The following is a 23,309-nucleotide window of genomic DNA, read 5'->3' on the forward strand; positions in this document are numbered from 1 at the left end:
ATACACCTCCAGTTCAATTGACAAAATTCATCTTTCTGATGATGTAAAATTGGTGTCGTTGTCGGTTGGTGTACAGTTAAGTTTCGCGCTGCACACCACCGAAATCTACAGTGAAAATCATGTTTACTGTCAGCATTTGTTCTGCAAATAACACAAACGCTTCTCATTCAACCAATACTGAAAGTTTAAAGTGAATCTCTGTGTAGAAATATGGTTCGCATTTTTCTTCTAAGTAGAACCCTTGACGTGGCACGCGCAACCTATGTAGGTCAACAATGTCCAAAATGACAGCGCAAAGGGAATATCACGTTTCCTTTTCTCTATCTGGAGACGTGACTATATTAAAATGGCCGTCATGGTCTGCAGAGTGTGGTGACCTGTCATTTGACCACTGACTCAACCAACACTCATCATCACCAGCCAAACTTCTTTATTCAATCATTTCTTGCAATTCTTGCGAGTCCAACATGCACTTCATGCATCCGATCTGCTTTTAAAATGGTCGAGATCTTCGGTCATCCATGCCAATGGAGATCGGTTTCACTAAGATTTAAATCAACCATCGAGGAAAGTGGATCGAGAATCACATCGCTGATTCACGACTGTAAAATCGTACGTTTGTATCACTCTTGAACGCTTATCTCTGACTGGTGAACATTTCGACCCAATTGGTTAATGGATCAGTCTTTCAAGATTCACCTTTTATCTCTTATCAAGTGAACAAGAATACGAAAGGAAAATATAGGAACGCGGGAAATTGAGTCACAGGAATGGAAAATTATTTCCCATGGAATGAACCAATTTTATCTGTTTATACTGCAGACTGCAGTATACGATGACTTATTATCCAAAACTGAAAGCTTCCTATACCAAAACCAGAGGACTAAAGGAAATGACCATTTTGGTGCGAATGATTCACTAAGATTGATGGATGGATGATTAGATTAACCATTTCCATCGGAACAAGTAGCGCTGCTTTAACGATTTTTCAAATTCAATAATGTCTACTTCATATTTGAAATATAAATAGGCTACTTTTTGCATAGATTCTGCAAATCTGATTCTGAAATACTTTACTGCTTCAAATATTAATAGTTTCATGTCCGAGAATTTTTAACTGTTGTGATTTTTTCACAATGATATTATCAAATAGTTTTTCAATGTTCATTTATTACTGTAACTTGTGTGGTTGTCACATCATACAGTTATACACTTACATACCATCTGAAATTGTCATCGTCTGTCGAGTTGGCATACTCCATGGCATGGAGTGCTTTCTGTGATAGACGTCAATGAGTTTGATAATAAGAGTGGTACATTAAAAGAATAGTAGTTGAATTACCTGAATTTTCCTGTTAAATTTAGGATTTATGCTATTATGTTTTTGCAAAATTATATAGTAAATATAGTAGTATAAAAGTGTCAAATTATTTAATAGTATGATTATAGTATAGGAAGTTCATGTCTGCTTTTCTTTCAATTGACATTGAAACACATTGGATTGTAGTTATTGAATGAGATATCTTATAGACTGCAAGAAAAGTAGTCCTGAAAAGTACTCTATGGGAGCAGTAGAATATTTCTTCGTAGTATTTCACGCCACATCATCTAAATCCGAAAATTTAGCTGAATTTGACAAAAATTATATTCAATCTACATTTTTCATTATTAGAAAAGAATGCATCATCATTTATTCATCAAATTCATCGATGTATTCATTTGATATTTTCAAATTGAATAAATGATGATGCAGGATGTCGATAAACTTTTCTATTATGAACTTTGAAGTGAAGATTACTTTCGCTCAAGAGTTGAGCTTCAACAACTTGACGGACCGTTTCGTAGTTGTCCCCTTAACAAGCTTACTATTATGTAATTATATAATTATACAATGATGCTATTAATGGCTTGTCTTGTACTCAATTACTCATTGTAGGAAAACAAGAGTTGTCGTCCCATGTTAGTGTCGTAATGATCTAGTAGAGAATATGTTGAGAAAAAGTACAGGAAAGCTCAATGGGTATTCTCATAACATCCTGTCTTCAAATACTTGAGACAAATTGAGGACAAATTTGCTAGTCACACTTTGATATAAAACCATGAAAATGTAGGAATTTCTTTTATGATATTTTTAAATTTATGATAATGATTTTATGTGAGTTCTTCACATAACAAAAAATGTCAGTGAAAAATTTCACTGATGTGGAATTTCAACTCTCACTTATTACTTTCGGATCATTGATCAATTTTATAGCGTTTATAATTCATGAATGGGTTTCTGTTGATGTAATAACCTTCTAATATTTATAAAAAATCAGAGGCCATTTTTAAACTGTTTGGATTGAAACTAGCGTCCGGAAAAGTAAACTATGAAGCCTTTTGCATTGATTTATCTCTCGCCACCACTCTCTTAACAAGTTCCTCACTAGAATTAGTTCCAGGCTAATTAAAGGGGGATAAATCCGGGAAAGCAGTCAGAATAATTTTTTCATGAAATTGCTCTTTTTGGATTTTTACTCCAATTCATTGCGATTTTAGTTGAGAGTTCCATGAGTAATTTTATTTTAAAAGTAAATTACTCTTTTTGGAATTTTACTCCAATTCATTACGATTTTAGTTGAGAGTTCCATGAGTAATTTATTGCAATGAGCCTATAAATCAACCATTCTCATAGCGAATGTTACGACTCGATGGTCTATAAGAGTTTGTTTTTTCTTGTAGGTCATTCATTCCATATTTCCAGCATTCGATATACTCCATTCATTCCAGCATTTGTTATACTCCATTCATATTTTTTCATTCTTCTAATGGGATTTCTCTTGTAGAAATTTTTTCTTGAACAATGTTTTTGACGAAAGATTTTGTGGTTTGCTTTTCTGGTTTTTTTGTTTTTAATTGTTCACTTCTAGTCATGATTTCTCATGTCTTTTGTCTCTCTTAATCTCTTTTTGTACCTCTCCAACAATTTATTGATCCAAAAGTCTATCAATAAACCCCTAAAATAATACATCCACTTCTAATCATGAAATTTTTCATTAAAACATATTTGTTTTTTAACAATATTATGTCATATTTTCATTTACAGTGGTGCCTGTAGGGAATGCGGACGATTCACCAGACCCCCTTTCCCCTCCCCAGAAAAACACACGACGTCTCATCAAAGTCGACTTCTCGGCTCTACAGGTAACTCATTCATTTCAATAAGATAGAGATTAAATAATTTGAATACGTCAAACGGCAGATAGTAAAAGTTATGAGCTAGAATAAGCAGGGAAAAAATATGGAATGAATCAACTCTGTAACATGGATACAAACATTCATAACTGGACAAAATTTGTTTTGATAATTTTGTAAAGTTGAATAATATTTTTGTCAATTCTCATATTTCGGCTTGATATAAAAGTGCAATTGATACTACAGTATCAATACAGTAAAACCTTTTAACCTATCTATATGTTATTTGATTTGTAAATCAAAGTTTACAAAACATAAACATATATGTGTTATAACTTAATCAATCACAAATCAAAATATGAAACATTATGAATAGTGCATGATACAGTTATTTATAAATGCAAACAAAGGAATCAAGAGGAGAAACATTCCCAAATGTGTCTGTGTTGGATGTCTCACCATAAAGAGTGCAGAAAAAGTGTGTGCTATCCTTCACAAAAGGACCTATTTGTCCTGTTTGAATAGCTGCAACACAGCTGATCAACTGGTTGATGCTGACATCTCCAATCTCTTCTCGCCGTGAGACAACATAATCACGCATCCTTTGCTTTTGCCTCTTTCATACCTTCTGCCTCTGGCACGTGATATCTCATTTGCCGTTATAGAAATGTGCTCGTGCCTCTGAAAAGAATTGGTTCACGTCAGATCTGATTGTCAATGATGAAAACATTCCGACACCCTAATAGGGATTGAACATAGATTGAATTATCAAACGGTGTTCTGTCGAAATGTCGAAATTCATTCCTACTGACACATAATTCGATTGTGGTGTTGGAAATATGAAATTTGATTCTCATGAAAGCGCAATTACACATTTTTATGGCTCTCTGGCCAGTATTTCGTAGTTATAATTCACACAGCAGAGATTTGCGCTATTCTGTTGTTCTTAGAATCTCTTGTAAAATGGAAAACTATGAAATATGAAAGATGATATTAAATTTCCAATCAAAAAATAACAGGATTAACAATTCCTAGGAAGATTTACGATGAACGGAAAGGTTCATGATAAGGATAAGAATTGAACTGTAGTATAATTTTTTTTGAATAGCAATTACATCCTTATTCATTCAGTTTATTCTTATATCAAAGAATGACTTTCCTAGTTTAAAGATTTTGACACTCTGGTGATATGGTTAAAAAAATATTCACTTATACTTTCAAAATCACATTTTATGACTATGATTAGTTCAGTAGTTTAACATTGAGAAACTTTTTATATTTTATTGAAATTCCTTGTAGTCTTGGTTATCTTTGTTGAAATTAAAGTAGAGTGCATGCAAATGCATGTTTCCATTTATTGCTTTCTGAATACTTCATGGGAATTATAAAGTTGTTGCCGAAGCAAACTCCGTTTCTCCCCAGAGGAATTCATCCGAGAGCAGAAGCACAACTCTGCTGAATTGCAGCAAATATTTAATGTCGCGCCTCCACTCAATCCCCGGCTGATAGCATTTCCACAGACATCCTAGATGGAAAGTCTACTGTATCACTCCAAGTTAGCCTTATCCTGTTTTAGATGGTTTGCTAATTTTCAGGACGAAATTCAGCCTCAATCCTTGTAGGCAAGTAGGCTTTTATTTTTCGGAAATCCAATTCTACTATAAATTTAGGGGAAATGCAGATTGAGAATTTTTTATAATTATGTTAGATTTCATTCATTAGTGGATGTAAAAGAATAATACATTATTTTTGACTGTCGAATAGTAATCTTTCACTTTTTCCAGATGATGCTGACAAATTTTATGCAAAAATAATGTAATTATATAAGGTTTACACGGTCCTATTTTTATCTCACTTAAAAAACAGTATTTATTACCAGACACTTTACACATTATTGATAGTTTTGGGACAGTATTTCACGAACAACTTCCTTTCTTTCATAGTCGGGAAAAGTGAATGTGAATTGATTGTGCTTCCCCCCAAACATAATGTATACTTGGCTATTTCTTTGGGAAGATCCGTATCTAAAATTATGCCTGAGAACTTTTCATCTCACTTTTTTTCAACAATCAACTAAATACAAACTGGCTTACCTAATAATCCATGACCACATATCTTTCTGGCTTTGTGGGACATTTTTAATAAAATGATAAATTATCAAGAATATTTTTTGTTGTGCAGTCGACTATTTCACAAGAAACTTATAGTATATTTCTTGTGGTTTGATTTCACTTTGGAGAGAAAAAATAAATACCTATATGATGAATCAACCTCTTTTACTACCATGCTTATTAAAACGACTCCTCGATATTTCAGTTACCACAGTAATTGAATCTGTTGTCTATTCCATTTGCAGGAGAAAACTTAATTCATTCAGTTTGTGGTTTGTATAGATGAGGAGAAGTATGAGTCGAATTGTTTTAGGTTAATGATGTTTATCAATGCTCGATTATGTCTAAGGCTTGACTACTTCTTGTTCTACATTAAGAGAAAATAATCTCTATCCTCTTGATTTTCTCTTTCCTTGGAAATGGTAACTCTTCAATTTAATTCCAATTCAAATTGAATTATTCTATCCTAAATCTATCTGTGTTACTAGGCATCCAACCTATAACTCATTGTCGTCTAAGCAGCCGTTCACAACCGCTCAAGCGCCGTGATCTCGGTTCTCCTGTTGGAAGGATGGTTGGTTGCTCGAGGTTTTTCTCCTAACAGACCATTCTGTCTATTCTGGACAATTCAAAGTCTCAAATTTACTTCTCTATGGTTCAGAGGAATCATCTATCATCATCCCTCCCATTAACCATGCACTATCCTCACTAGCATCATCCTCAACAAAAAAATCAATTATAATGATGATAAATCATCATCGTACATGACTAAGGCGAAAAGTAGTTCTGTTTCAAAAACTTTTCCACTTTTAATTTCTCAATTAAAATTCACATCGATGGTTGATCTGGATTAGATGGAGAGGAATAGTTGAAGAAGAATCCGTTTCCTCCTTCAATTCTGTTTCCAGGTTCCTAATAAAACAAGACACTTTATAACACAATAAAAGAAAAAAATATTGAAAATTTCACTTTAAGGAAAGATAATGTTTGCCTTATAAGATTCACCTTTAATTAAATAAAATTAGTAGACACATAGAAAATAATTTAAATTGTATTAAAATTTGAACATTCATTAATATTAATTTCCTGGAGAAGAAAAACTTTCTTCTTCATCTATTAAGATTTCTATCATAAAAAATTTACTAAATCATTCAAAAGCCTTAATGACATAAGAAAACAGAGTCTGAAAAATATAAATTAAAAAATGTCATAAACTCAATATGAACAATTCTTAAAAGTTTCATTTCAATTTAAAGGCTATCTTCCTGACTTTCAGCAATACTCTACGATAATATATCTCCAGGAACAATAACTCAAATGTAACGTAACTGAAAACTTTCCATACTTCTGTAGAAAAAAATTATAAGTATCTTCCATCACTAATAAAATCAAAAGGATTATTCTCAATCAATATTATTAACTTGAAAAATAACAGGCTTTGTTGATAAAATCTTTGGATGAAGTTCACTTGATTAATTTCCCTAAATTATATTTTAACCTTAGTTTACGTACCTTAGCGGTTATTTGAAGAAACAATTATTCGTACATGATGAAGAAACACAATTAAACCTTTCAGGACATGGCACTACTAGTAAATTTAAACATTAATAAAAAATAAAACTAGCTCCTACATTAACTACTGAAATAAACTTAAAAACCTGCCCAAAAAGGGCGAAACATAGTGACTACATCTTTACTCTCGTAGTGCTCCTAGCAAAGTGTCCTCCGAAACGTAATCTGGTCTTGCGCGGCTGGGGAATCGCCCCACTACTGTATTTAGAAACAGGTCTCCTATTGGGCAAAGGGAATCAATTTGACCAATCGTCGCGTGGCTTCTAGAACCTTTGGACCAAATAGTAACTGCAAAATCGGTAGTTTGTTATAATTTCAATGCTTGCTGTTTTCCAACTTATCGCACATTGTGTCGCGCCAGGAAGGCTAAGTTTTAGAGATAATTCCATAATCTACATTCCTCGACGACTCGGAGCCACAATTTTTAAATATCTATCATGGGAAACTCGAAGTCATGGCCGTTCATAATAGAGAGAGAAAATAATTTATTTCGCTAACTCACTTACAATAATGGCTCTAGTCTATTGCGTATTAAATTTACTATTATAACTTGGGAAAAGGCCTGAATTAAAGACAGTGCCCGGCACAAGGTTTAGTGTTTTTACAAACAAGAATAAACTGGATTTGTGAAACAGTCGTACAATAATAAAAGTATTGTTGTTATTGGAATATAATTATGTGGTTAACCGTTAACCATGTGTAGGGAAATCTCAGTTTTACGCTCATACCGTAGAAGTATCGATCTTGCCGTCCTGAATGGAGTCCTGGCTCACAATAGTGACGTCACAGCTGCTCTCTATGACGTCAGTGTCCTTGTTTGAAATTCGATAAATGGGACAAACGCCTGTGCCGTTTATTTTTGGAGAAGGGGGCCGCTCAGCGGGGAATCATATCAATAGCCCCAGACCTGCGCTTTTGGGGCACCTCTTCAACCCTTTACCCTTTACGCTTTACCCCTTCACCCTTCCATGACCTGCTCATTCAATTTCAAGTGGGAAAGCTCTGCACGCTCTAGTATTATATTCTGATGTGCTTTTTGGAATAAGTGATCTCATTTTCTACGATAAAATTAAAATGGGGAAACTTCATCTTCCAATATAAAATAATATGCCGCAGTTGTAATACCCAACATTTTATTTTTGGCGACTCACCTTTGTATGTTTATTCATTTTCACGGTCTATTCAACCCCTTAACTCCACCCCCCCCACGCTATTCACAGTTTTCGTAGAATCTTTCTGAATAAAGTTGAGAATGCAAACAATTATTGAATTCTACACATAAAAGAACATAAATTTAAAGATATTGCAAGTGTCAATCAACAATAAATCGAGATGTTGTTCCAAATTCTGCCACTAGATAGCAATAGTAACTGGGTGATGTAGGCTACAATTTATCAAAAAGCACTTATTACAGATTACTGGAAATAGTCAATTTTATTCATGATTTTGGAATATTGACACACATCTCCCAAGCTGAACCAGTAAATCAAACGTGAATTTCCGCCCAGGAAATTGTTCAATAATATAAATTATTTATCAATCACAATTATCGTTGATTCTATGAAAATTCGTCTGAGGATCTGCTTGACTCTGTCCTGGGATTCAGAAGCTTCAATATTTTAATATACTGTACTCATTTTTTATTAGAAAGGATACTTATTATACAGATGGAAATTACTAAGATATTGCAATTATTATTCATATGCTGATGAATTAATAATTATTATCAAAAGAAAATCCAAATTAAATGCTGTAATTCACCCGTAAGACTTTTGCTACTGCAAATATTGAGAACAGGGTAAACAGCTAGATGGAAATTCGATGAGCGCTACTATTCAAAAATTATTTGTCAGCCCGTGAATCGAACCCAGTACCTCCTAATCCTCCTAATGAGCGCTGCTATCCAGAGATTGTCAGTTTGATGTAAGGGTAAGCATTCCTGACCGGCAATTAGGAGGTACTGGTTTCGATTCCCGGGCTGACAAATTATTTTTGAATAGTAGCGTTCATCGAATTTCCACCTAGCTGTTTACCCTGTTCTCAATATTTGCAGTAGCAGTAGCAGTACAGCATTTAATTTGGATTTTCGTTTAATAATAATTAATACTTATTATATATTTCAATAGGTACTATTATGTACTTCACTGTAATATTCACTTTCATATTTTTGTGGTTATACTTGAACTTATGCCCAGTTCACACAGTACGGACGTCGGGCAAGGACATGGCGCGAACTTTTATCTTTTCATGACAGGAGGCCTATTAAATCAAGCTAGAATTGAACTGTTAATTAATTCAAGTGTTGGATTGCAGTAAAATTACATTTAAAAAATGACAGGAGATGTTTCATCCTCTTCAGTGAAGTGACCGAAACCACGTATTTTCTGTGAGCATTGGACCGTAATATAATGTTTACAAGAGACGTTGTAGGGACTAAAGTCCGCGACATGTCTTTTTCCTATGTTAGTTCTGTGTGAATTGGAGCTAAGAATTCAAAAGTATTATTTTTATAATTTAAAGGTTATTATAGCCATTAAAGTGACATGGTTGACCTGTTTAGGCTACCCGGAACACACCACTACACACAGATGTATAGTCTTCTTAAGGGTGTGACTATGGCTTAGCCAGTGTTACATCTATTTATGAGTTGAATAATGGGTGATTGTGAATAATAAGAGGTATTCTCGCAATTGTTGATAAATGTATTTATTGTTAAAAATGTATTACGATGAAGTAAAGAATATTTTGAACAAATCATCATTGAAAGTTCCGACAGAGAATAACTATTATTTTTGATTGTTTTTTTTCTGTGTTAGCATTGTTTTTTATTGATTTTTTCATGGTTAAGATTAAACTTATTAGAGCTGTCACAGTTTATGAGTTTATAATTAATATCATATTCAATTATAATGTTCTTCATTATATAATATTTAAATGTATATAAATATTTTATTATATTATATTCAAGTGTCCCAACACAGGGTAGCCTATAGGGAATACCCACATATTATAAATTAGGAAACTATATTGTATTTGCTTTTTGGGAAGTATTCGATTGTGTTTTTTTAATAAATAAATAATTTTGAATGAAGAATTTATACTGATTTCAGTAAAATGACGTCAGCTATACACTTGAGTATCAGTTTATCTGTTTTTCTAATATTGTGTTCTCTTTTGCAGACGGACGACGAAGACGATGATGATGAAGACGACGAAGACGTGGACTGTGGAGGCGGCGGAGGCGGCGGTGACAGGAAGCAGTCGCAGGGGGGCGGCAAACGCCACCCCTGGCACAGGACAGGTACCTCCACCACCCTCACCCACGACGAGTATCATCGCTACTGCGACACGGCCCTCGAGTGTAGGCTCCCCACTCAAATTATGCCCGATTCACGTGTCGCATCTTGCGTTTTGCTCTGATCAATTATATTATTGCCCGATTTGTTGTCGTATCTTATCTCTCTTTACTTTCAAGCATAATGACATCTTGCGCTTTGTTATGATAGATTTCAAGTATCGATCAGTCAGTGTTCAATTTGTCTTCGTATATCTTATCGCTACTTTACCTCCAAGCATGACTCTGAGAAGAAGCATGTCCAATCAAACTGCTCTTGATACCCGCTGTACTCTTACTCTCCAAACTTTTTTCGTTTTATTCAGCATGACGGTTTTTTTAACTTGTTTTCAACGCTCACCTTCATGAAATTTTACATTTTTTTAAAATCGCGAATCCACTTATCCCCGTTCCATTAATTTTGAAAAATAATGAATATTAGCTGGCCTCGAACTTAATTCCTCCAATTTGAACTTGAATTCCCCTATCGTTAATCTAGAGGAACGTTTATAAATCTTAGCTTGCACTTTATTTTCATTCAATTATTTCATTTAAATTTCAATTATTTATCAATCACAATTATCTTCCATTCCATGAAAATTGTGATTTTTCATCATTATGTTTCCTCCGATTGAATATATTATTCCAATCAAATTAATTCCCAATTTATTATAGGTTCATATTATATTTTTACAAATTCTGGAGAGGAATAGGCCTACTTTTGGGCTGTGCCTATTGTTCCTTTCCCAATCATATCAATCATCTATGTAGTTTTAAATAGATAAATTTGTAAATGACTGTGTTTAAAATGAAAAAAGGAAAGTTGTTTCTATGGCTTGATGAAATAATGTGTAGAATCATGTACAGTCTTAAGACCTCGTCCTTATCTCATGGTATTTTTAATTACTGACATATTTGTCATTTTGAATAAGAGAGTGCATCCTGATTTGAAGAACTGAGTGCACTTTGATGAAAATTGGGAGAATATGGTTAAAATATAAGAGAATGATGTTCTCAAAAATAGTTCTCATAAATCAACACATCCTGCTTCAAAAGCAGTTCAAAAAGTCGAATAAGATACCGTACATTTGATTGATTTGATAGGTATTTTAAAGTGAATAACAGTTCCAGCATCAGCATCAAAAAAGGACAGGACAATAGAATTATTGGTTCAATAGGAAAAAGAATTGACCCAATTCTCTAGAATAACCTATTTATTGGTTCTGATTCATGTTTTAAAAAACGACAATAGCTTCGGAAAGGTGACGTTGATAGCCAAAAAATATGTAATGGGCTCGATAGATTAAAAGTCTCATTAAAACTAATAAATATTATTCTATTCTTTGAATTTTTTAACATAATTGGATTTGAACGGTACTATTCCAGTATTAACTCATATCGTCAATTTATAAGAAAACATCGTTTAAACTACTGAACTTACAAGTATTATGAAACTATTCCAATAATTTTACCTTCTCTTGAGAATTGAATATGAAACCATGTTGTGAGATACTCTACAAGCAATTAGGCTATATATATAGCTATATCATAACGTATGTATTTGGAGAAAATTCAAGCAACTAAATTTTACATTTCAAGCAACAATTTTCATGAAATCAGGATCATAGATTCTATTCATTTACCAAAAATTCATTCTTTTAATTATTATCAATATTTGATTCTTTTGTAAATACTTGACGTTTATTTGAATTTACTAATATTTTCTTAGAATTTGCACAAAATTAACCAATGATTGTTTTAGAGATAATGTATTAAGTTAATAAGTTGAAGTTGTGTAAATAGTTTCCGAATTTTGTCATTTCTAGTCTTCCCCTTCTTATGTGTAACAATTGATTCATCGTTAATTTTCTATTTCATTAATTTTTCAATTGATATTCAAATAAATGGGGAATAAAGATGATTAACAGTTAATGATAATGGTGCTTTCTGATGAATTTTTCTCTCAACTATTGTTACAATCTGAAAAAGAGCTAGTCAAATTAAAGAAAATGAAATATCCATTGTGATGATTAAATATTCCAGCTTCACTAATTTAATTTCACAAGTTTTCATAGCCAACTTCCCTCAAATTTGAATTTCAATTATCACATTATGACAACTTTCCTCTCATTTATTGATTATACCACATATATTTTTCAATATTATTTAATTTATTCATGTTTTCCTTGAATAAAATTTATCATCCCATTGATAAGAATGTATCCTACTCCTTGAATCCGTTTAATAACGATTCTACCTACTATTGTTTGTACAATTAGGTTTTTAACCTCACAGACTTGACCTCTAGAGCTTTACTCTAGATAATAGGCTTCAAGTCTATAATTCCTATTCATTCTTACCTCATTGTGAACTGTATAAAATTCCATAACTAAACAGTTATAGAATTGCTATAACTTACTCAAGATCAGAACCTTTATCGTAATACCGTAGTATATAATGTTGGAACCCTGAATATCAGCTCAATTATTCCAACGTTTATTCGTATTCTTCTACTTTTATGCTATTTGATATTGCATATTCATGTAGTACCCCCATCAGACTTATGGCAATAATTCATTGATATCCTATCCAATAGTATTCTTCATCTTGTCTGTCTTGGTGTGTTATTTGATGTGGCTTAATCCTTTTGTGTACTATTTCATTTATGTTGGCTGGTTATCACTTTTTGAACTTTCTTAGAGTTGTCTATTTTGAGATAGGGCCTACTACTATCTGTAGTATTCGTATGATATTGTATTGAATTTATTATTCGTTCTAATTATCCAATCAATGTTATTCAAGAGAGCTGTATAATTGTAACAGGTATAAGTTTTGAGCATGCGATTACCTCCTAGCTTCTATTTTATAATATTACTGCGTGTAATTGTGTAATGTGAATGAATCAAAATGATCACTTTTTCCGTAGTCTTCTCGTTTGTAGAATCCAATAATGTTAGTTAAATACTGTGAATTATTTGTTGATGTATTCTCATTATTTTTAGCATAGTTACCTCGAATAACTGTTGTGAGCATTTCTATAATAATTACAGTATCGTCATTTTAATCATCCGACCAGTATATGCCTTGCAATGACTTCAAACGTAGTGAATTTGTATGAGTAATTAATGTAGAATTAGGTAGTGATTCATAATGAATAGCGACTGATGAATGGATGCTAATATAGCTAGATTCATAAAATAATTCATTAAAATAACCTAGGTACTGTTAATAAGGGAAACAAGTGTTTTTTTAGAATCTTAGTTGTGGGAGAATATTCTACTTCCATTTATTTGTTTTAATGAATTTTTGCACGAATTGTTGTCATTATCAATGTAATTAGATGGATGTATATGTTTTGTATACTTACTATTTTATAACCAGTACCTAAGTGAAATAACTAACTAGATATTGTGATAATTCTATAGTAATACTCAAGAATAAAGATGTATTCACAATAAGTATAATAGTTCATTCAATCATCCTAAGCTCATCAATTTAGCCCAAGCATTCGAATTTATCCAAGTTGAGAGTCACGAACTAGAACTAGTACAACATCTCCATTGAAATTCAATCAATAAAATTATTATTTTGTTGAAAACACTTCAAATTTATCAAATATCTACTTATCGTACTTAAGTTATAAGGAAGTTATAATTATTTTACTACTTATATTCAATAATATTAAAAACACCAAGATTAAATTATTTTTCAAAACTTGAAATTGATAAAATATTAAGTGAAAATATTTTTTACTTTAGTAATGTAAAAATGCATATGTTCAATTCACATAGTCTTCAACAAATAGCAAGAGTGTTTTGTAGGAGTAGCTAAATGTTTCATGTTGTCATTAAATAGAAGACAGTAAGTTTAATCCTCTTAAAATTTAAGCAGATTCTTTCGTTCGATCTAAATGTGGAGTGTTTAGTTTTTGTGGAGATCAAAGATCAACGACTTGTATTGTTGCCTACTGCAATACCAAAGAAGCAACCGAAGCAGTAACCAATCACCAGAAGTGAGTGCAATGGAGAAAGGTGAGCTCTCTCTCACAAGAGGAACACTTTGTGTCATCGTGCAAGCATCATGGTGGCGAAATCTTCTAAAATATTTGTCTCACGTCGAATCATCCATTGCAAACTCTCTCTAACTGCTTTATCATTCTTTTTACGCATCTTCCTCATGGTCACTACCCAGCGCAAAATCACACAGATTTGTATTTAAGACAGAAAACACTCGCAATAAGTGTACGATTAGTTTAGTTCAGACATCCAATGCTATAAAAGTGTGAAGTTGAAAAACTTGGTGAAAGTGTTGCATAATTGTTGTCAATCCTCTATGAGAAATTCATTATTGATGCATGATCTCTTCTTTCATCTCTCGTTTAGTGATTATTCTTCTCTGTGGAAATGTTATATCACAATATTCTTTTATGTTGTTGTTTTGGTAGCATATCTGTCATACTGTTATCTCTCTTCTCCATTTTGTGAAAATTAACTTTTCTCAAGGCAAGAGTAGGTTTAAAAAGCATGCTCAAGATCTGTTATAACGGTTTGTGAAGTGATCTTATATCACTATCTTATATCAACTATCTTATATCACAATGAATACATTGAACCTCATTTCGAATAATTTTCAGATCCCATTGGTAAATTAAGTTGAATAGAGATAAATTTAATGTTACTGTAGCATTTTGAATTTGCTTGTTTACTGTACGAGTGAAGCTATGAAGGGAATTAGGATTAATGGTGAGTTGATATAATGTCGGAGGGTTGATTATAATGAAAAATAAAGTTGAATCAAAACAGAAAGAAAACTTTGTTCTATTAAGGAATTTCTATGATACGACTAACCATTTAATAAATTTCAATTTTCGTGTTCCAGATCGAATAAAACGTTATGTAGCTATGTAATTTTGAATGAAGAATTAGAAAAAAGTAACCAGTGGAAGTGAAACATCCGATATGGTCAAATAGAACAATAGACCATACTTCTAGAACAATACTTGTACAACTTTTAAACATTAGTAGTACTTTTTCTAGTAGATGTCAATAATTAAAAGTAAGGAATAATCTAGCCTATTCACCAATATGATTTATATGTTTGCTAATTATATTATTTGTAAAATAAATTTGCAGAAACTTTGTACATTCCCTTTCATCGTACATCAGAAGCACTCAACTTCTATAATTCCTTATTGTAAACATTCATAATTCATGGTCATCTTCATATATATAATAATCATCAACAATCATCCCATGCATGCTTTTACAGAGCATAATATTACTCACCCATCAGCTCCAAACACAGACTGTCAGTGCTGATTGGCTTCGGAATAGAATAGAATAAATGTCTAATATCAATGAGAATACTATTATAGTAGGCTTGACCTAAGTAATTTGTAAAACTATTCATTTCTAACAAACTTGCTCTTATTCTGAAACTATTCACACGATTATAGAAGTGAAATGAAATATCCAGAAAAGACAAAACATTGATAGTAATGATAAGATTATATCTTTAGGCCTACTGGACATAATAATATCAAATTGTGAAAAGAAATTCACATCCTAGTCCTCAGAATTGACCTTTAAGAAATAAAATTCCCGACTTCTATATTCAAGAAGACGCAGATTTTTCAAGCTGGCATTTTTATAGAACTTAATCGATGATATAATAGTGTACCAGAGTACCAATCAAGCCGTCTCCTAGATTAATAAGTATTCATCCTGCACTTCATATTCACTTTGAAATTGTTCACAAATTTTTCATACCTTTCATCAATGTCGTATTTTTCAGAAAGGAATGATCAAATTTTACTTCCCTGTCATTTGTAAATGAATTCAAGTTCATACAAAAACCTATACACTGTTGAAAAACGAATAGATGAGTAGGCCTACTGTGTATGCATCTGAATATTGGAACTCTATTAATAGCTATAGCTACTATAAATAGGCCTAAAGATGTAGATGTAATTATTATATAGATGTAGACTGTGATGTACACTTAATTCTCAAAAATAACTCTACAGTGTTAATAATGTTGATGGTGATAATAGAATACCAGTAATGATATATCTGGTGGAAAGTATCCCTCACGGAAACGGTATAACACTACCTATACAAACATGAGTGACTAAAATACAACTAGAACCATAACAAAAATCTCTAACATAAAAGCAATTGATGATAATTACTTTTGAAATTCAAGATTAAAATAGAGTGATAGATTTAAATCAGATACATATATTTTTTATTCAGATACATACCTATACAGTAGCCTAGGCCAACTCATCTATTCGTTTTTCAAGAGTGTATAGGTTTTTGTATGAACTTGAATTCATTTACAAATGACAGGGAAGTAGAATTTGATCATTGTTTTCTGAAAAATACGACATTGATGAAAGGTATGAAAATTTTGTGAACAATTTCAAAATATAGATTTAAATCTATACATAGAAAAAAATTTCTTCATCATGTACTTTATGAATATAATATACTCTTATTTTTTAGAAATTATGCCACAATTTTCTCAAATTCAAATTCATAGAAGAACGTGCATGATTAAGAGATTTGTATAACTCTGTAAACGAGTTCACAAGCATTGATAGTGCAGGTTCTATATATTTGATAGTGCATTTCTATATTTTAGAATTTTACTCGAAGAAAAAATGTTTTCAAACTTGATAATGTTTGAACATTGTTATCAGAGATGATATCCCATAATGTAATAAAACTTCAATAATAATATATGTTGTATTTTCTACTTTCATTTCCCACAAAACTTTAGTTTCATTGGTCGTGGGTCAAGTGCAACCACTTCTGGCACAACCGGTAAAAATGATATTAAAAATTTAATTTTGTGTGATTGTATAAAACACAATATAATGTGTTGCTATTACATGTTTTTTTCTCGTGGTAGGTACTGTATACAGTTACTTTATAAGTGACTGTTTATATATTAACTGTAGTACTGTAGATCAGTGTAAATTAACTCATAGCAACGTTGATCAGAAAAAAACAGGCAATCGCCCAAAACTTCTTTTTGTCTCAAATCGTTCAAATATTATGAAACCATAGACAGAAATACGCTCAAACTGAATGCAATTCACTGTGTTTACATCAATTCATTATGTCCACTGTTCTATTAATTCATTTCGACTGTTGGTGAGACATGAATTTCATGCAGTTTTCTTGCCGTTTTGCAGCGTACGACTTGGCGACCCAATGTCCGAGCAGGCGCGCATCAATGCGGCGCCACACGATTGTGGTGTGTGAGCCAGCGGCCAAGAGTGGCAGTCTGTCTGTGCCGCAGTCGCGACCGGCCTCCCGCCAGACCGCATCCACACCCAGTGACGACTCACTCGGCTGCACTCTGCCCGAGATGTCCTGGTCGAGGAGTTCGCTCCAGGACGACCTCCTGCAGTCTGTGAGTAGTGTTTAGTGCATCATATAATAAAACAAAAGATCTGTGAGGTATTTCACATAATTATAATTATATGAAATGCTGTCAGTGCACGACTTACCAAAACACTCAATTAATGGAAAGGATCTTCTTGAATATGGACGGTTACATGCTCATAACCCTGATTTATGTAGTTACAAAAAATACTATCTGATCGTATTTCGGATTGCATTTTATCTTCGAATTGATCAATAATTATTCAATTAATATTTTCGAAAATTCATTGAACAGTTAACAATAGTATTATTCATAATTTGAGCAAAAATAATACTGTATTTTAATTTATGGTTATGGTATTTGTAACAAATTTCACTGGTGATTTTGTGTTTTGTTTTATTTAATCTCATCTATTTTGTGTATACAGTAGTAGAGTAATTTCTTAGTGTAATTTTGAACAAAATTACAGTAATTTTGTAATAAGTTACAAAGCTCACATGAATAGTAATAATAGATACTTACATAAATAAATAAATTTCAAATCAAATCAATTTGTCACCTCTATCATATAGCTTCCGTGATCAACCAAACTGATGGATAGAGTTGACTTGACTGTGTGACGGAGTCAATTTCACTTCCAACATAATTTGATTGACATAGTATCCAAAACTATTAACGAGTAATTCTTGAGAAAAATGTGGTTGAATAGATATATCGCAACTTATTAATGATTGATAATCAGTTGTAACATTCAAATATGTAATCAAAACCCTGGATTCCTATGAATATTTGATAGCTCAAGCGGTGTTTACTAAGCTTCCATCATTTTGACGACGCAACATTGGGTTTTTTCATTATATTTTTCATATTTCCGTGTATCAATAAATTCTTGATTTTGACGTTCATGTTCTAAACATATATATATATATTTCTTCCTCAGAAACAATGGCAGGAGGAATGCTTAGCTTTAACGCTTGAAGAGATAGTGCACATCCGCAGTGTGTTAACTAAAGCTGAGCTTGAAAGTTTACCAGTTGAAGGACATGTCAAGGAGGATGCAGAAAAGCGAAAGGTATCAATGCAAAATGACTGGTTAAAAATATTTCATGATTTTTAATATTTATTAAGGAATTATTCATTTGAAACATTAATTATCTGTATTGTGTATATTCTGGTATTTGTAATTAAGATTTGTTCAGAAGTCGTGAAATTATTTTCTGACGTGGATTCTTGTGAGTATAGATTTATTCCAGTAACAATGAATAAAGATCTTGGTTTTGTAGCCTATTATTGAAATTCGGCATACAGTATTCACCCATTGCCGAAAGATATGGGTTTAGTCACACTATCTTGAATACATATTTTAGGGTAGGCCTACTTGTTATTAAACATAAGAAGATGATTTATAGAAGTTCAAAAAATTTTATAAATATCGATATTTTATATAGCTCAACTAATTTTACAATTTCAATTATTATTTTTCATTGATGAGAGAACTGTATCATAAAAATGAGAAATCGAGCAGAATATTAATTTTTAATTGAAGAATGTTCGAAATTGTCAAGATCTTAGTTGAAGGAAAAGTTCCATGTTGGTAGGCCTATTGTTAAGTTATGAACTATTCTATTCCTTCAGTCGATTCGAAAGCTCGAAACAGCCAAAAGTCTTCTTGTATAACTTATCTAATTTCTAAAAGAGTTGAAAAAATTTATTATAACTGGCATAGTTGTTCATCGTTTATCATCCATCCACATCAATCCATCTTGGCTTGTTGATGCTTGGCTCAATTTATTATCTCGTTTGAGTATTATTCCAATTCTATCAATAATTCATTTTCAGGTTTGCTTCCTGTGTATGAAAACGAGGTTCAGCATATTTGGTCCTTGGGGCCAAATTTGTAAGCTGTGCAAACGGACAGTGTGCAGTAAGTGCTACTCCAAGGTAGGTTTCCAAATTTCAAATTTCTAAAAAAATGCTCATTTCCAAGAATAATGACCTTCTCTCAAAAGAAGTTTGAACTAGAATTTCGTAAATTTGAAAATTTTTGTTTGAAAGTTTAAGCTACCTACATATACGTATGTCAAGTGTACAATTTATTTAGGCCTATTACTCGAAATCACAGGTTGGAATCAAAGAAAACTACCAGAAGAAATAGATTTACCATCATAAAATTCTCTCTGTTATTGACTATTCATTTTTCCTGGGGGGCGTAGATGAATTAGACGCAATTTTAAAAATTGAATTCTATTGAAGGTTTTATTACTTTTCACAAGATGGTTAATATATTCTATGTTTTTTTTTTAAATAAATAAGAGAAATATTATTTTGTTGATGTACACCTTAGGCTTAAACTATTGCTGTTTATTATTTTTTCTCTTTCTTTTACTTTGTGTTCAATTTTCTAATTTCTCGATAAAGGATAATTTTCCAATTATTTGTTGTTTATAGACGTAGAATAATATCTCCATGAAATAAATTGTCATCTCTTGTGCATTTATAGTGAGATTCACGTCATGAAGTCAGTGGTAATGATGAACTGCTGGGTTGCCGATTCTCTTCTATTACTGACTTCTGTATTAGATAGCTGTGATTCAGACTATTTAGGTGTATTTGTTGTAATTTATTTATTGCTAATTCTTGTTAATTGATAACGATCAACTCGATCTCAAATATTGGTTATTCTTCAAAAAATAGTTTTTTCGATTCAATAATGAATATGTTGTTTTGGTTCTTCTATTAATACTAGTTTGATACTTTCTGTAGTTAATAAATGAATGTTTATTTTCTAAAAAACCTAAAACTACTACATCAATTACAGAAAATATTCGATAGTTTACAATTACATGCAATAGTTAGTTTCAGAAATTTCTTAAAATGTGTCTTCTGCATGTTTGGTGTTTTCTGTGTGGAAATTGACCTACTCCCCCTAAGGCATACCATGTTCTAGAACTCCTAGAGTAGGTTTCGTTTGTTTGATATAATAATAATTTAGTTAATATTTATACTTTCTATATTGATACTAAATTGAATATTGTGACAATATCCTACAGTTTCAGTGAAGAATTACCATATACATAATTTTGTTTTGTTTGTATTATTTGAGAAACATACGGCTGGTTCCAGAGCTCTACCAATCATCACTGCGTTTGCACCATCCTGACCAAATAAGAACCCATACGTTTTATTAAATTCAGAGCTGGCGAACAAACTACTGTTCTACTCACAATGTTCTGACGGTCTGAACACCGATCAGTACAGCACTGAACGCTTCCATTCAATTTCATATCGCTTGACCGAAAGTAGTCGCACTTACCGTGCGGAAGTATGGATACAAAGGAATTGTCTCATTGAAGACAAGCGCAACTGTAAGGGCCGTTTCCACAGTGACAGCTTTAACGTAGGATCAGCTTAAACTGGATTAAATAAAAATTGAGTTCCGTTTGCAATAATATGATTCAGATTGAGATTTAACCACCAGCTTAAAATTGAAACAAAACAAAACTGATCGTTCAAAGGGATTGCTATGAATATCAACGGTATGTTCAATCTGAATTGATAAGCCATCTTCTTTCATATAGTTTGAATATTCACTACACAGTGAGATTCACGCTATAAAGTCAGCACCTGATTAACATATAGAAGAGAATAATTTATTTATTCATCACAGTAATTTCGAACATTATACAGTTCAATATCGTCATTTAAACTGAAGTTGAAAAATATAATGAATTTGAAGTCAACAAAATACAATCAATAAAACAAATTGAAACTAATATACTATATCGCTCCTAAATAGGTTAGCATCTTCTCAAAAAGCTGTAATCTAGCGCTGTGTTGTTGTATGGCTAGTATTTTTTCTCTAGTATATAGTCTAGTGATATAGTTATATGAATCAGCATGTGTCTTATGTTTGGGAATGTTCGTGTGTTAAAATGTGTGAAAATTAGGAGTTTGTATATGTAAACTGATGGCCGTGTCAGAATGTTCAAGTCTACAATAGCCTCCCTATACGAGACATTGAACGTAAGACCAGCCAAGTAGCGAATCGCTCTTTTTGAAGTTTAAATATACTTTGGAAATGTATATTTGCACAACCACTCTACAACTCAATACCATTAGACACATGTGAATAAAATTAGGCAAAATACACCATTCTTGAAACTGATAAGGGTACTACTAATTTTGCCATATTACTTAGTACTAATGAACCTTTGCTCACTCTATTTATTATTTTTTTCTATATGCAAATCCAAAGAAAGGTTTGAAACTATTTCTAGACCGAGTAAAGAGTTAACAGGATATGTATTTTCCACAGGGTCACAGCCGATGGATAACTTCGGTTCGATATGATTATGATGTCTTAGGCTGAAATTTATGAGTCTACTTTTTACGAGTTTACTGAGAGGGAAAGAGAATTGAAATATTGAGCTCACGTGTTAGATAATACATAACATTTTTTCTCAAGGTCTTTTAAACTAAAATCGGAAATCAATTAAGGAGGTGTCATCTGCGAATGATGTGAGATTATTTTGTGGAACTGCAAATGAAACATCTAGGTACAGAATGAAGAAAAGAGGTCCTAAAATACAACCTTGATGCTCTCCTGATGTAATTTCAACTGGATTTGATTTTTGCTATCCTTGTTCAGTTTAAGCTTTCGCTGTGCAAACAGTACTAATTCAAGCTTTGTAACTTTCTAGAACATATTATATCAAGTTGATCATCACTTGATGACTTTTGAAACACTTTCCAGATGAGGATTCCGACTGAGCACTTTGCCCACGTACCAGTGGTGGCTCTGAGCCCGAGCCTCATCTCACCCGACGAGGACAACTTCCCCAAGTCGCTGATGTCGAAGCTGATGGTCCCCGAACTGTCACGAAGTGGCGTCGGCAGTGCCCCCGCCTCCCCTAAGCACAGTCGCTCGACGCCCCCCTCCCAGATGTCCACCAGCCTCATCTCCGACATCGGACCGCAGTCGCTGCCTCCGCCCAGTCCGGCCTACACGCCCACTGGAATCAGGTAATCTAAACTCTGGCACAATAGTCACCATCAGTATCCATCATGAAGCTCGGTTTCATTGCCTCATGAAAGTAGTGACATTTACAGACTCCTCTCGAATCAGGTCATTTCAACATTACCCTCTGAAATTTATGTATCTAGACTACACTGGAAACAAGTTATCAAAACATTACAAATGCGGAGTGATACTAAAGTCATTACACATCATGAAGCTCGGTTTCAAAGCATCATGAAAGTAGAGGATTTTCTGCCACACCGTATATTGACTTCACTCGAATCAGGTGATTTCAACATTACCCTCTGAAATTTACGTATCTAGACTACACTGGAAACAAGTTATCAAAACATTACAAATGCGGAGTGATACTAAAGTCATTACACATCATGAAGCTCGGTTTCATAGCATCATGAAAGTAGAGGATTTTCGGCCTCACCTTCACTCGAATCAGGTGATTTCAACATTACCCTCTGAATTCTATATATCTGGACTTCACTGGAATCAGTTAATCAAAACATTACAAATGCAGAGTCGTACAAAAGTACCCTAAAATAGTAGCACTACCAATCACTAAGCTCAGTTTCATAGCCTCTTGAATAACAACATCTTGGCCACTCCAAGATTATTATATTATATAGAATCCACTAGAATCAGGTGACTTCAACATTATCCTCTGAAATGTATATATATATATAGACTCCAC

General features: G+C 32.7%; 1 protein-coding gene across 3 annotated transcripts in view; it reads left to right on the plus strand.

Moving 5' to 3' along the window:
• Positions 1 to 23,309, plus strand: part of LOC111051128 (protein spire) — a 241,801-nt gene that overhangs the window by 215,640 nt on the left and 2,852 nt on the right. For 2 of the 3 annotated variants that reach the window (XM_039424012.1, XM_039424013.1), the window contains 6 exons: positions 3,086 to 3,183; positions 10,038 to 10,218; positions 17,393 to 17,613; positions 18,527 to 18,658; positions 19,426 to 19,527; positions 22,340 to 22,608. In XM_039424012.1, coding sequence (XP_039279946.1) covers positions 3,086 to 3,183; positions 10,038 to 10,218; positions 17,393 to 17,613; positions 18,527 to 18,658; positions 19,426 to 19,527; positions 22,340 to 22,608 — 1,003 coding nt within the window. The remainder of the gene's footprint in view (positions 1 to 3,085; positions 3,184 to 10,037; positions 10,219 to 17,392; positions 17,614 to 18,526; positions 18,659 to 19,425; positions 19,528 to 22,339; positions 22,609 to 23,309) is intronic. The other variant, XM_039424014.1, reaches the window with a different exon arrangement.

Source organism: Nilaparvata lugens, chromosome 3 (genome assembly GCF_014356525.2).
Source record: "Nilaparvata lugens isolate BPH chromosome 3, ASM1435652v1, whole genome shotgun sequence".
Classification (NCBI taxonomy): Eukaryota; Metazoa; Arthropoda; class Insecta; order Hemiptera; family Delphacidae; genus Nilaparvata; species Nilaparvata lugens.